Source organism: Xyrauchen texanus, chromosome 6 (assembly GCF_025860055.1).
Source record: "Xyrauchen texanus isolate HMW12.3.18 chromosome 6, RBS_HiC_50CHRs, whole genome shotgun sequence".
Classification (NCBI taxonomy): domain Eukaryota; kingdom Metazoa; phylum Chordata; class Actinopteri; order Cypriniformes; family Catostomidae; genus Xyrauchen; species Xyrauchen texanus.
The window spans coordinates 26,371,182-26,387,614 of record NC_068281.1 but is presented as its reverse complement, the minus strand read 5'-3'; the positions used below and the strand labels follow the sequence as shown (position 1 = coordinate 26,387,614).

Here is a 16,433-nt window from a genome sequence, read left to right as displayed (position 1 = left end):
TTTAATATATCTGGAGTTCAAAGGCAAATCTTCTACTTTCACCTTGAATAAAACTGTATCAAGACTCATCATCCTCTGATATTCAACAAATCAATCTTTACTTAGTGTAATAACACTTTAAAATAAGGTTACGTTTGTTAACATTAGTTAACATGAACTAACAACTAACAAACCTTTTACAGCATTTATTAATCTTGGCTAATGTTAATTTCAACATATAGCCTACTAATACATTTTTTAAATCAAAGGTTTTATGTTAACATTAGTTAATGCATTATGAACTGACATGAACTAAGAATTAACGTTTGTAATTTTATTAACTAACATTAACAAAGATCAATAAATACTTAACAAAATGCATATTGTTCATTTTTAGTTCATGATACCTAATGCATTTATTAATTAACAAAAGTAACCTTAATATAAAGTGCTATCATTAATATAATATAATTATAATGAACTTGAACCCATAGAATCAAGTTCACCACTAGAGGCTGGAGAGTGTACGAGATCACCTGCCAATCTCTCATTCAGAATGATTCGTTCTGCAGTTATTGAGTGCCTTAAAACCTTTAACACTTAAACATTGTTTTAATAGTTTGAACAATCACTATATTCTTTGAACAAGTGCATAATTGGAGATTTGTAGAGAATAGACAATTATATATGAGAATCTCTGAAATGGTCTGTTGTAGGTACAAAGGTAGCTTATCATCCTGATGTGTATATGTATTGGAGTTTGTATTTAAATTAGCTGAATAGCACACATACATTGGATCAATGCTGAAGTAAGCACATCTTTACAAAAATACCACTACAAATGTACTGGATTCTTTTTTTTTTTTTTTTTTTTTTGTACACTAACAATTACACAAGATAACATTCAATCAAGGGTGTCTTTGGGACAACTTCCTAAATTCCAGTCAACTTAAGTTCATACTTGTGACATGTTTCTGATGAATGAATGGGTTAAATCTTAAACAGTCTGTTGCTCCTTCATAGGCTCAGGATAATGCTTTTATCAGGTACAGTTTATCTCCCTGTTCACTGGTAAATATGGGGGCCTTTTTGTAATGTTCCACCAGATCCTCCATAGAGCTGAACTTGCGCTGACCGATGCAGTAGAGTCCCTCTTTTAGCTGCACCTTGAAATGCTTGTTCTTGTTTGCTGCCTTCAGAGAGATGGAGAAGTCGTTGGGCTGGAATGTGAAAAATGAAATGTTTTGTTCACAACAAAGCACAAACAAAGCAGCTTTTCATAATGACAGTGAATTAAAGGCTGCTTATAGACACATCTTACAGTTGATGAACAGACTGGCAATTGATCTCTAATATGAGAGTGCATATGCTCAAGTGGGCACTGAGGACCCTCTGTAAACATGAACATTCCTGTTGAACATTTTTTCTACAAAAATATATATACCATTTTGGAATTTGGAAAGGTATATACACACTGTTCGCAAAGTCATGAAAACCTGGAAATAAAGTTTTAATTATTATAGACTGTAAAAAGTGGTGACCTGCAATTGTTAACTAAAAGAGCTATTTCAACCTGATCTAACCCTTAAAATGTGTTTTATTGGTGTAACCTAAAGTAGTCGGATTGATTCAGACATTTTAAAATAATATTTTGACTTGAATCAAACCAGTTAATTCAGATATTGCCACATGAAGCACATTTTAAGGTTAACATATTGTTCAGTGAAAGCCAACTTCAATAAAAGTCAATCATGGCAATGTCATGGAAATTCGTATGGTCAGTAAAAATGTTTCAGCTCTAAATTATTTAGTTAGCCTATTTCATTTTGAGTGCAATCTCTATAAAATTATATTTTAAAAGTCCTTATCCAGTCATCACAAACAACTGGAAAATAAACGGAAATTTGTTCCAGGTGACCCTTTGTGCAACTGTCATGGGATCTAATTTATTGTGGTTTGTTGAGGTTTCCTCCAAGTGTAAAGAATTAAATGTTAACTTATCAATGCACATTTTAAGAGCAACATAACTGTTTGTTCTGTTTTAAAAGAGTGTTATGCCAGATTTACCGTAGACTCGCTGTCTCTAATGAGGAAGTCACCATCAGCACCTCTCTGGTTCAATACCCTCTCCGCCTGGTGCCGTGTCACTTTGCCATAGTACCACATCCTTCCTCCAAACTTTCCATTCATACAAGGCCTAATGTTATCATAGTTTGAAGTAGGTGGTCCTGAATTCCCCAGTTCTACAACTGTAACATAGTTCTTGGGCACTAGTCCAACTTGTCCATTTTCCTTTCTACACTTCCACCATTCAGGATCATTCTCTGGTTTTTCCAACACATCCATGAGTTCACCCTTGTTAAAATTCAGCTCCTCAACATTGCCGGAGCTGAAATGATAAAGTGCTTCTACAGTCTGCAGAACCTGAGTGCTATTGTTATTGTGCCCCATGGGGGACAGTTTATCTTTAAGAGAGCTCACAGAATCTCCCCCCATTGTCCCATCTATATCCTCCGTGACATAATTGGAGGGGAACCATCCAGAGAGACCGTTATAAGTCCCTCGCCACCAGCCATCACTGCACTTTTCCATGACGATGACCCTTGTGCCTTTTACCAAAGAGAGTTCATCTTCCCGTTCAGCAGTGTAGTTGAATTTGACCAGTGCAGGTAGGTTGAGGTCATACAGTCGCTCATCATTGTCAGCATATTTATCTGCACTGGAGGGCAACTCTCTCATACAGCTTTTCTGCTTCACCTTCCCAAACCCTGCAATCACACAGAGTGGAGTTGTATACTATTAATATGGGTATATGGGCATTGTGTTTAAATTGTATTAGGGGAATTAATATTAACATTACAAAATATAACAATTATAATAGTGAAATAATATTAAAGATATTAACCTGGTCTTCCATAGCCTTGCAAAGTATTTACAGTATATGGCTATTGCATCATTGCAAGCTATCATAATACCGTAGGAACGTGGCTACACTAAATATGTTTACATTAAAGTCTCAAACAAGAAATATCCTAGTGTAACTGACCTTAGTTTCTCTTATTAAAATAACAATTTGAAATTCAATCTGAAGTTTGTCCTTATAAATGTAAAAATTACATCACGTGTTTGTGGTTTTTTTTGTGTTAGGCCAACCCCAAAAAGGGAAATTACATAAAACCTCAGGAGAAATGGTTTGCAGTTGATATCTGAGAAACAAGAGAGCCTAAATCAAATCACATTTTTGAGGTGTATCTCTGTCCATATCAGTGGTTAAGTTCCTCAAAAAGTAATCTGCAACAAATCAATAATTACTTATATACATTTGTAATCAGCTTGCTTTACTGATAATTTCATTTGACTAGTAATCACAATTTACTTTACTTTTAAGTTACTTCATAAAACACTTTTCCGCTCAACGAATAAAACAATATTTATCATTTATATTTTAATAATATATCTATATTTATCCCTTGTTCATTTGTAACACACAAGTCATACACTCAGCAACACAGGTTTCTCCCTCGCTAGAGACTCAGTTCAAACAGATGTAAATATGAAAGTAATTCATGTTTTATATGTATGCTATGTTAATAATAATATTTGATAAATGTGTGAAACCAATGATGTACATAAAAGTAATTAAATTAATTGAAAGTCAGTAACTGTTATCTGATTACAAGAATTTAAAATACAATGTATACTTTTCTGGCTAAAAAAGTAATTCTATTACAGTAACTAATTACAGAATCAGAAGTGCTTCTGGACATTGTTATCACCAGTTCACAGATTTAATGAAGGATCTTGACTAATCATGCTGTTAAAAGAGATTTACTGCCTTGATGCTATAAGGAAGGCATGTAAAGATATTTTGGCTCTTAAAATCTGAAAACGTGTAGCATTTAAAATTACAGGAGCCATGTTGCTCACAACATTCTGTAAGACAGCAACACTAACATTGTTACAGTTGCACAATCACAGACCAGCTGGTGTGCTGCAGACCACAAAACTGCAAATAATTACAGAGTGACCAACTATCATTTTCAGTCTTCATGACTTGAGCATTGCTAACTATGTAAGCCTTGATAAACTGACACACTATACATGTAGTATTATACATGCAGAAGAATTGAAACAATATGACTTGAATTCAGGATTTTCAACCTTTGCAATACTGGAATTTTTCAGCATCATAAATCAAATGGCCCAGGCATCCTCATTGGTCAGAAAGGCCCCTCCGCAACCTGATCTCCTGAACTTCCACACAGAGTTAAAGCAGACTTCTCTTTTGTAAGTTTACAAGGACCATCACATTTGCACAACTCTTAATCTTAATTGCTAGTAATGCTGAATATCGCTTTGAACTGTGGTAACGTTTGTACCTGACAAATTAATGATTATAGACTGATGGACCACTTTAAAATATGTGTAGCGATGTGCAATCACCTATAATTTATAAATATAATCTTTAATTTGTGAAATTGGGAACATTGCCCCTGCTTGGATGGCGATTTTTCCACTGAGAAAGCTGATCTCCAAAAAATGTACAGCATTTCTGCATGGGTTTGACAACAGGCGATCACACATGCTCTCTCTCTCTCTCTCTCTCTCTCTGTACACATGAGCGGCGTGAGTGGGCGGAGCTTTGAGCATGAGTGTGTGGCTGTTGTGTCAGGTACGAGTGATTTATCTTTTTCTATCTTTCAATTTATTCTTTGTCTTTTTTGATTGTTCAGTTTATTTAGTTTTTGTTTTCGGTTTTTGTACTGAGGATTTAGTTTGTGAAAAAAAAAAGCGGGTGAATTACCAGCACGTTAGCTCCCAGAAGTGTACTGGGAGCATGGCGTGCCCGGGTGGTGGGAGCTTTAACTCATTGACGCGGCGTCATGGAGTTAAAATACACTCGAATTCTAGTGTAGAAGAGTGCAGTTTAGCAGTGGGTGAAGTAACAGGACATGAAAACATTTTGTCCGTGTCCCGCATGAATAATGCTGTGGTTGTGTTTCGGAAAACAATTGATTTAGAAAATGGGGGTGGTGATCAATGGCATCTTTAACCCAGTACATTCTCTTTCTACTCCTTCAAAGAGAGTAACTTTATATAATGTACCATCCTTCATTTCAAATGAAGTTTTGTCCCAAATGTTGTCCCGTTATGGGAAATTGGTGTCGCCGATGATGATTCCAATTGGGAGTAAATCTCTGCTATTGAAACACATTGTATCGTTTAGGCATGTGTTTACATGATCCTACAAGACAACCTTGATTAATTAGATTTATCCTTGAATTTTCATCATGAGGATTATAATTCTGCCATTTTTGCCACTACGAACAACATGAAGTGTTTTGGATGCGGTGGAACGGGGCATCTTGTCCGAGCCTGTCCAGGCAAAGTTGATAGGCCCAATAATAAACCCTTATCAGAGAATAATGTTAAAGATAAGGTACAGGATAAAGAATTGCAGAATCATACTGCTGTGGCTACTGATGTTGCAATGCCTGGACCCAGTTCAGTGCAGACATCCTTTGCTGTGACAAATGTGGAAAATGTAGCGGATAATGGATCAACAGAGAATTCTGTCGAGGAACAGATTGTGGTTGGTGTTTTAGAGAGTTCGATCAGTCAGAAAGTGAAGTGCAAAATGATGCCAGTATTGTAATGGCTGTTGTGCACACTCCTGTTAATGATGGTGATAATCAGAATTTGACTGAATATGATGACTGTACATTTAAAACACCACAGAAACAAAGAATACAGCAATGTCATATTGTCAAACAAGCAAAAAGAGGAGCTAAATATGACTTTAGCCAGACAGATTCAGAGAGTGAAAGTGATTTTTCTGAATGCAGCATTACATGTAGTTTACCGCAAAGTGGTTTTTCTAGTGAAAACTACTGCGTAGATGATATTAAGTCATTCTTAAAAGTGACAAAAAATGCAAGGAAAGTGTGCATTGAAGAATATTTCCCAGATGTTCGGCAATTTGTTGAAAAAGCAAAGTTGTTTAGGAGTGAAAGTAGCTTCACAAACCAGGAGGTTTTTCGTTTGAAGAAAATCCTTGCAAAGCTTAATACACAGCCAGAGAAAAATGTTAGCAGTAAAAATGCTTAAATTAAATATTGTTGTGTTTTTCTTTTTTTGGAGTTCTAAATGTTTTTTTGCTTTCCTCATTTATGGCAGAAATAAAGATTGCTTCTTTAAATATAAATGGGGCAAGAGAAGGAAAAAAACAAATTCAATTATTTGAAATACTTAAACAGAAAAAAGTTGATGTTCTTTTTGTTCAAGAAACCCACAGTGATGATGGAAATGCTGTTGATTATGATGGGTTATCTGTTTTAAGTCATTTGACCTCAATCAGTGGGGGAGTTGCTGTTTTATTTTCTAAGAGTCTCATACCATGTTCTTATCAAGTTGAAGAAATTTTAAAAGGTAGACCTTTAAAAATTAGAGCTCAGATTGAAAATCGTTTTTTTTATTTATTTGTGTATATGCCCCGACCAAAGCAATTGAAAGAATTAGTTTGTTGGATACTCTGAATATCATTTAACAAATTGTAATTCAGAAGATGTGCTAATTATTGGTGGTGATTTTAATTGTACTGAACATGTTATGGATCGGAATCATGTTGAACCTCACATACCATCACGTAAGCGACTCATTGAAGTAATAAAAGTTCAAGAATTGTTGAAAAAGTAAAAGGTCGCTTAGATAAATGGAAGTTTTTACTTATAAAGGCAGTATACTGGTCATCAACAACCTAGTAGCATCTGCTTTATGGCATAAATTAGCCTGTGTTGATCCTCCACTAGATTTATTGTAAAAAATACAATCTATTTTAATTGATAAAATAAGTTGCATTGGGTACCAAAAGCTGTTTTGTACTTACCAAAAAAAAAAGGAGGACATAAACTTGTACATGCACAGAGCAGAACAGCTGCTTTTAGGGTTCAGTTTGTGCAAAGACTTTTAACTGGCCCAATGGACTCAAGTTGGAAACATGTGGCATGTGCCACTTTACAGAGTTGTAAAGGTCTAGGACTGGACAAATCTTTGTTTTGGATGAATCCACAGAAGTTGTCTTTATCTAATTTGCCATTCTTTTATCAGAATTTATTTAAAGTATGGACTCTGTTTATTGTACAAAGACTCAGTGCTACAAGTTCTTTACATTGGTTGTTAAAGGAACCCCTAATTCATGGATCACGCTTGGATATATCTTATAATAGAACATTCCCTGCATTGGAAGAGACTCTTGTGAAATCTGGAGTGACAAATCTTGGACACTTACTACAGCTGGCTGGTCCAAGACTTAAAAATGTGGACTCAACAGTTGGATATTTGAGAATAAAATCAACTCGCATAGTCTCTAAATTACTTGAGAAGTGGAATTCTGTAATTGCATTGGAAGAAAGTAAATTGTTAAAAGAATATATGTTAGGGTTAATTACTCCAAACTGTGATGATTATTTTCCTAACTTGTCTGTATTACCTAATCTTGAAGATCATCGAGGTCTATTGTTACATTCTAGCAATTTAGTAATAATTGGTTCAATTCCATCCTCTGGAAAATTGTTGTATGAAGGTTGTGTGAAATTCCTGAATAAGAAGTCTTTAGATAATAGGAGTGATACTCCTTGACATACTGTGCTTCGATTGGGGGAAGATAAGAGACCAGAGTGGAGAGCTCTATACAAATCTCCTTTACCTAAGAACGTTGGGGACTTGCAGTGGAGAATCCTACATGGTGCCATTGCAGTTAATGCTTTTTTGTTAGTTTTAAATTTTGATGTCAGCAATGAGTGTCCTTTCTGTCCTCAAAGGGAAACTGTGTTTCATGCTTTTATGGAGTGTAATAGGTTGAAACCATTATTCGATATTTTAGAGAGTATTTTTAGTCGTTGTGTAGAAATATTCTCAATGGAAGTGTTTATTTGTGAGTTTAAATTCAATCGAAAGCACCATTTCCAGTGTCAGTTGTTTTATTTTTTATTGGATCAAGCCAAAAATGGCAATTAATATTACAAGGAAAATTAAGATTGAACGAGATGTAAATGAGAATTTAAAAGTAGTTTTTTTAACCTTGTAAAATCTAGGATTTTAATTGACTTTCGTTATTATAAGGCTATGCATTTAATTGACTTTTCGTTATTATAAGACTATGAATTTAATTGACTTTTCGTTATTATAAGACTATGAATTTAATTGACTTTTCGTTATTATAAGACTATGAATGATCTTATTACTTTTGAGATGATATGGTGTTATAAAGGGATTTTGTGTATAATTGTTGAAGATAATTTAAGGTTTGAATACCTTTTAAGAAGATTTTTTACACTTTTTTTATGTAATATTTTAACAATTGTAATAAAGGATTTTCAAAATTAAAAAAAAATTCTCTCCACAAACACACACACACTCCCTCACATCCATCCAGTCCAATAACTTGGTAGAAACAGCACAAGCCATGATACTATTTCTGAAGTGACATTTTTGAATTACTAACAAAGGCTTGGACGCATCATTTGGTTTGAACCAGCAACGGCAGATTCTGATCCGTCGCGTAAGAAAGTTTTCTCAGTTTTCCTTATTTTTTACATTTATTGTTCATTGAACTGTTGTATATAAGCAATATCACACTCGCAATCATGCTATATGACCCTAAATCAGTGCTGATGTAGGGCCATATCACACTCTTGCTCATGTGATATTGCTTAAATATATATATATATATATTTATATACAAAGTCCAGTAAACATAAAAAAGTAATTCAATATTTGGTGTGACTACTTTTGCCTTTAAAACAGCACCAATTCTCCAAGGTACACCTGGACACAGTTTTTCTTGGTTGTTGACAGGATGTTCCAAGCTTGTTCTGAGAATTTGCCACAGTTCTTCTATCTATTTAGGCTGACTCAATTGCTTTTGTCTCTTGATGTAATCCCAGACTGACATGATGTTCAGCGGGGGGCTATGACAACTGTTGCAGGGCTCCCTGTTCTTCTATTCTAATATTTTTTATAAAGCTCCTTTACCATCTGTACAGCCCAGTAAATCCTACTAGAATACCTCAGAAATGGCTAAAAAAGCGCCCCCTCAAAATTAAAAGGAAATAAACATTTTGCCCACGCATGAACATCAACAGGAAAAGCAGAAGTGTGATAGCAGTATTCCTGTAAAACCCCTAGCACAAAAAGTGGGGCACAGTGCTGACCTCATGATCCAGTTCACTGATTCATATGGTGTGGAATTACAGAGCTTGTCACCTTTGAAAATATTATATAATTTCATATACCTAACTTTCCAAACTCCTCTATAACATCTCATGAAGCACTGAATACATAGTGACTATAGAAACATAATAGTCACATAAACCTGGAAAGAAACAAGCTGTCAGTGATAAATCACTGTCATGGTCCACCGTGACGTAACTGCTGTGAGAGGTAAAACAGTCATGTGGACTTGTGGAAAACCCAAATGAACTACAATTTTTATTCCAGTGGAAATTCCAGGCTGCAGTAATGAAAGCAGGATCTACACGGATCATAACTGTTATGACTTTATGACTTGACTCAAGGACAGAGCTTGAGGCACTGTGTCCTGTCTGCTTTTGTTTCATTTCCTCTGACAGCCAGAATAATGGCCGCTCAGCTTTCCAGTCAATTTCCCAGTTTTCCACGAGGAAAAACATAACAAAATTAAATTAAATAAATAAAAAAGCCTCGGGCAAGCGCATAAGAAAGCTTAGACCTTGGTACCACATCAAAATATGAGCAATTGCTGAAATTATAATGTGCAATAACTTGTTGTTTACACACATACACGTACATTACCTCACTGTGAAACAACTCGTTTTGCACATACACTATATTGTATATATAAAATGTGTATTTATTGTCTGTAATTTATTGTAGTTCATAGCACTTGCTGTATGATTGTTTTATGTCTGCACTGTATTTTTTTTTTTTTTAAGAAACGTTTTTCTATATAGCCCTGCAATGTTTAAAAAATTACAAGTAACCTGACTTTGACTTTAAAATGGGCTTGGAAAGAAGGGTCAGTAGCCAGACTGTCATTAAGTCTTAGAGTGGACTTGTAATGTAATGAAATGTGTAAAGACATGAATTGCAATGAGTTTAAATTCATCTGCGTATGTCTTACAAAGATGGTTTCACATGTGGCTTATGGCCATGCAATGCATCAGAACGTTTCAATTAGTCCTAATTTTGTTGTCATCTGTCTCTATATTGTAAGAGTTCTCTCGCTCAGCCCAAGTTTTCAAAAAGCTGAGTGTAATTATCAATGTAATGTGACCCATGGCAAGCTGCTTTCTCGTATCCATGACAGGAACCAAGCAAACACAGCCAAATCACCCCGCCTTTGTTTCTGTTCGGCTGAGCTCACTCTACCGATGACATCATAAGAAAAACAGCCTCATCACAAACAAGTATGGCTTCCAAGAACTGTCAGCAGTGGTATCACTGATAATTCTCAGCACAATGCAATGCATGCATCCACACAAATAAAACTTGTGATGAACTTGAGCATGTGTTTCTTGTCTCTTTTGACCTCAACTGTTTTATCCTTTTCTTTCTCATTTTAACACACAATATATGTTGTTTTGTGACCAATTTTCCGCAACATATTTTCTGAATGCTAAATCACACAGATAAAACTTGAGTATAGGACATGACATTTTCCCTTTGTGCTGGAATTGGTCACACACCCCGTTTGGTATACAATAGCCCCTCTGAACTTCCATGGCATACTAATGCACACAGAGAGAAGGAGAGAGCAAGAATGAGAAAGAGAGTTGGCAGGAGGCCATCAAAGCAGCCAGCAATTTCCCCTCTTCTGCTGTAAATGGAATTTCAAGTCTGTGTATTTAAAAGGGAGCAAACATAACCTGTGCAACAAAGGCAAATGCAAATAAGGAGGCTCGTTTGCTGGAGTATTCTTTTAGAGCTTTATGAAAGCTGCCCATCGCCACTGATGCTTTGTCATTTAAGTTCCGCTGCTTTACTCTGCCAAGACATGGCACCCCAGTGTCTTGTTCACTGTAATGTGGGGATAAACACTCTGAAATTCTGAATGTGTTACAAAGTGGAAGAATACAGTAATGACAGAGAAAGAAACACAGTCATAGGCCTCAATTATTCATTCCCCCACATCCTTCTGTTTTCTTGTTCAAGAAATCTGCGTTGAATTAGAGAGCTTCCGCCCGCCTTGCAAAGAGCAGCTCCAGTTGACAGTATAGTGGAGATAGGGGGCCTTCATGGGTTTTCTGCTTTGATTTTTCTTTAAGGCTATCCAAGCTACCCTGAAGTGGTGTACGCTATTTCCTGCCTCTCTTATGGCCGATTTATAGAAAAAAAGAAAGTACTTGAAGTACCTGAGCATAGTCATCCTGTCCTTTAAATGTTTGTCAAACACAGAACGCAACGTTCTGTGTATTTGATGTTCTATTAGTAATTTGTCCAGATTTACAACCTCGCAACATACAAAGCTCGAAACCGTTTTAACACTTTTAAACATGTCATTAAGCAATAAACTTTTTCTGGTTCCCTAAACAGACACAGCTGGAGATTCCATGGGTTTCAAGATCTTTGAAGAGAAGCACATATTCTAAATCATACAGTAACTGAAAGTAAGGACTGTGAAAACAAGAATTCTAGATCTTTCTCCAGATAACTGTGCTTTTACAGTAAGTATAAAGACTTCACACTGGAGGGAAAAAATATGTTTACCTAAAAATGTGCTTTGTGTGGTTACATTTAAATTAACTGGTTTTTTTTCAAGTCCAAAGTATTATTTAACATGTCTGAATCAACCTGAATCATTGTGTTACACCAACAAAACTAGTTTTATTTAGATGAGGTAGAAATAGCTTCTTAATGTAACACTTGGAGATTACCATAGTTTTGAAATCCTTATCTGCTTACTATTAGCTGATCATAGAGAACAGAGAGAGCAAAACAAACAAAAGACCAGTTTCAAACTCTTACAATACAAGGAAATAATTTAATTGACATCCAAAAATTGTGCTCTCCTCAAAGACAATTTTAATGTCAACAAAACATGCATTAAGGGTAATGACAACAACTGTATTAATCAATTGTGTAATATTTGATCATTCAGTTGAATAGAAAATAAATATATACTCACGAAAGAAGTGTTTAAAAAGGTTTGCCATGTCCATTCCCAGCTCTGCGAGCAGCCCCCTCTGTCTACTGCTCTCTCTCTTTCTCTCTCACTCTCTCTCTCTCTCTCTCTCTCTCTCTCTCTCTCTCTCTCTGTGTGTACAGTCAGAGAGTTGCTATTCAATGAGAACTTCCTGAAAGTCCAGAGTTATTGACAGAGCAAATCTCCACCCCATTCACATCACTGTCCTCAGCCAATGGCCGTCAAGGGGTCTATTCTGCTGACTCTCTAATGGCTGGCAGGGCCTCACAGACATACAGGGCCTTCTGTATAAATGTATCAAGCTGTTCTCTATATTCTCTATTCTATATGTTATAATCTCAGGAATGTTAAAAGTGCACTCAGCATTTGTTTTCTTCTGTTAAAAAATTTTACATTTTAAAAGCGTGTTCGTGATTATATGAAGAATCATGTTTTTGCATGATGCTGCATCCATAAGTGTCTGTATATCTAAGACCACTGCAATGCCAGCCAGTGCAAACAAACAAATAAATAAATAAATACATACATAAAAATACTGACTACCTTTACCTTAAAGGTGAATGAAGCAGTGTATAGAGTGATGAGTAAATCTGATGTAATGTAGGGACTGTACTTAACCTCTATTGACCTGATGTGGGTCTTCAAGAGTTGTTTAATAGTTCTTTCAATAATTAAATTATATGTGTAATCTGAGTAAACTAGCAGGGTATGAGCAAGTTCTTACAGTCTTCTCAGGTCTTTGGCTAGAAGAGTGCTGTCATCAAGCTGTCTACAAAGCTGCAGAGCTTTTATGAAATAGAGGCTGTCAACTGCATCTCTGCAGCACCTGGTCCAGTGGACAGGGCTGTAATTTAGTGGAATGAGGTCACAGACAGAGGGACCTAAATGGTTTCTGAGGGGTGTGAGGGAGTTCAGTGACTGAGAAAAAGACACAAACACAGCTTGCTGTTAGCATCCATTCTGTAGTTTATACATTAGAAAGGAAGAGAGATTGGGGAATTTTAGAGATCCACATGTACTAAAAGCTGATGATTGTAATAAGTATAAGTGTGAGAAAAGAAAAATCTAATATTCTAGGCCTATACCACATTGTCATAACCAAATCTGCTACTAGACAATCATGTGTTGGAAATCCACAAGCCAGCCTGGGAGTCTAGTCCACTTCATTCAGCATACAGTGGTTGTGACTAATTAAAAATTGAACAGGTATGAAATGAACAGTTCCACGTCTGCCATTCACTTCGACGTTGTGTCGAAGAAGCGACACTAGGGGTCTCTCTTGAGCGCCGAATATGCCACTGATCTATGAAAAAAGGCCAATGAGAAGTTGGCAGACAGTATTTGCATACCCCGCCCCCGGACATACGGGTATAAAGGCGAGGAAATACGTTGAGTTCATTCAGAAATTTTCTTCGGAGCCGATGGTAGTGCATGCAGTCTGCTGCGAGTCACACCTGTTCCTGTTTTCCTCTGATGCTCTGCATGCTGTTGGATCGACGGCGCATTACAGCGGCTATTTTCTCCTTCCTTACATGGCAGTGCAGTTTGCCCCTGGATGCTTCAACAGCACAGAGAAACTCTAAAGAGTTGTTTAAAAGAGTGATTTCCATACTAAAAGAGTATATTTAACTATAAGAGCAATACACAGAGGCGTTGAACGTCCTTTTCAGGACGCGTCTTTTTAAAGATACCTTTCCGCCCCTGTGTAGTTCCTGGATACGGTAGAGTGCTCTCCGCTTCAGATGGCCACAGGCGTTGTCTCGTGTGTCTGGGCAGCGATCACACCGAGGTTATGCTCCAGCTACATGTCACCACTCGCCCGTTGTCTCCTCCATTGGAGCCAGCAGCGACTCAGGTAGCTGCGTGCCACTCACATCCCCGGCAACCTCAATGTGATAGCAGACGCGCTGTCACGAAAACGCTTGCCCAGCGGAGAGTGGAGTCTTCACCCCCAGTCGATCCAGCTGATATGAAAACAGTTCGGCAAGGCCCAGGTAGACCTGTTTGCCTCCCGAGAGACCACACACTGCCCGCTCTGGTATGCCCGAACAGAGGCGCCCCTTGGGGCAGACGCACTGGCGCAAGTACGCATTTCCCCCAGTGAGCCTTCTTGCACAGGTGACCCCCTCGTCAATCCACTGCGGGTTCTTAATCTACCCTGTACTGGAATAGGTGCTCCATAGGGTAGGACTCCTACATGGACTCCTCCTGTGTGTATTTCCCGCGGTACGGTCCCCTTGCGAGTGGACCCACGTCTCCCTTAGGCAGTCCCAGCTGCCCTCTGGTTGCCGTGTTGTAGCAACTCCCCCCTCCTAGTGAGGCTGGATCTACCACTGAGCCATTCATCAGGGAACGAATGTTACATCCGTAACCTAGACGACTACTACCCCAGCACTCACTCAGTCTGTTGTGTCTGATTAAACAACCAGAGATCTTGAACAATCACAGCACCTAAAAATTAACATCTACTTTAGCTTTATTTTTCTGTAGGAAATCCCTCCTTTTCTGTTTGAAAGGAGGGATAAATAAGCACAAACACTACAGTGCCTGTGACTTGTCCAAAACCTACAAATGTATGGCAGCTGTTTACTGAGGAACAGTCTATGTAAAAAATAGAATAATAAATAAACAGCCAAGCCTACCAAGAAATGTGTTTCCTTTACTTTAAATGTCCTCATACATCCGTAGACATCTGCATCTCTTTTTTTGTTTCCTTCAACATAGACTAAAAGACAAAATACAATAACTGAGGCCCTTTTTTAGGCTATTGGCTAAAAACTCTAATTCTGATACTGGTCCCATATTGGACCACAGCCAGCCCTAATTGCAAAATAGTCAAGTGTAGCATGACTTTTGATAGCAGTTTAAAGTCTGTTCCGGTTTGCAGCTAATTAATAGAAGAAGAGAATGTCACAATAATGGACCAATCACAATTCACTTTGTTTTGATGTGTTGTTAGATGCATGTTTATGAATTAGCTGACACCAAAAGAAGACCCATGTGAAAAAATTCAGAATTTTCCAGAATTCTGTCCAACAAACAGAAATAAGTAGGTCTAATGATTATTTTGCAGACCAAATTTTTTTATAATTCTACTTGTGAGCATTAAGTTTACTTGCTTCTAAGTGCTTCAAAGAAAATTCAGAATATCAGTCACATATTTTATGCCACTAACCTGGAAAAACTTTGGGAAATGCAGTGATAAATTCTTCCTCAAAAGCGCTCATTCTATTATCCTGGTTCTTTACAAACATGACTTCATTGCCAGGTGGACTGGTGCACCGTCTAACTCATTCAAGTTGCATAGAGCCAACAAATCAGACTGGAACTTCTGATTTCAGCCAGCTCTTGCTATTTTGTGTGTAATATGCACCAGACAGTTAGTGAACAGAATGTGGACAGTCAGTGAGTGGGATTAGAACAGAGATTAGTGTGAACTTTTCTGTGATGAGTTTTCTCTTTCAAGTAAACTACTAAAAATGGTAAAGCAACAGTTTGAAGAGAACAAGGACTAAACAGAAAACGGACGAAAACGAAAACTGAAAACTATTTTTATTTTATTGTTTTGCAGAACAAAAATCCCTTAAATGCTGGTAACTGGTTAATAACTGGGTATTATTTAAAAAAAAAAAAAAAAAAGATTCAGGAAACCAAAGTCTAAATGGATTATTGCAACAAATTTTCTGAATTACAACACTTCCTTTTTTCAGAAAAAAAATTAGGCTTCTTTCTTTTTAGAAGAACATATACCTGCACTTTGATTCTGAAGAAAAACGCTGGTTTAAAGACCAATGTTAACAAAATATGTAATCATTTGCCCCATAAAAGGTGGCGTTTAGTCCAAACGCACCAACGCAGTGCAGGAGAGAGAGATTTAGGCTATTCATTGATTTTAGATGGCAAAAGAATATTTAAAATAACACAATGGAGATGGGGAGAGAATGGGTAACATCCATAGATACACAGATTATGGTCCAGAGCACCAGCCTCATTTACTCGTTGCAATTGTGAAATTTAATAACCATAACATTGTAATTCAGATATGAGAAAATAAAGATGTAATTGTGAGAAATTAAGTTGCAAATACAAGAAATACAGTTGAGATTACTAAAACAAACACTTTTTTTTTTTTAAGTTATACATTGCACAACAAAAGGTGACAACCAGAACAGGTGACATTTATAATATATTGATTGTATTACTTTTATTTCACATTGTGCGCAGTACTGGCATGCATGCAAGCACTGTTCTTCATTCAATCTCAAATATATTT

At 36.8% G+C, this 16,433-nt stretch overlaps 1 protein-coding gene across 1 annotated transcript; it reads right to left on the bottom strand.

Annotated features, from left to right (window-relative positions):
* Positions 1-830: 830 nt before the first annotated feature.
* Positions 831-12,288, bottom strand: LOC127645291 (cytoplasmic protein NCK1-like). The gene is made up of 3 exons (XM_052128860.1): positions 12,143-12,288; positions 2,047-2,747; positions 831-1,199 (listed from the first exon to the last, which is right to left on the bottom strand). Exons 1-3 carry the CDS (start codon positions 12,174-12,176, stop codon positions 1,005-1,007), a joined length of 930 nt encoding a protein of 309 aa, XP_051984820.1. The 5' UTR covers positions 12,177-12,288; the 3' UTR covers positions 831-1,004.
* Positions 12,289-16,433: the final 4,145 nt, after the last annotated feature.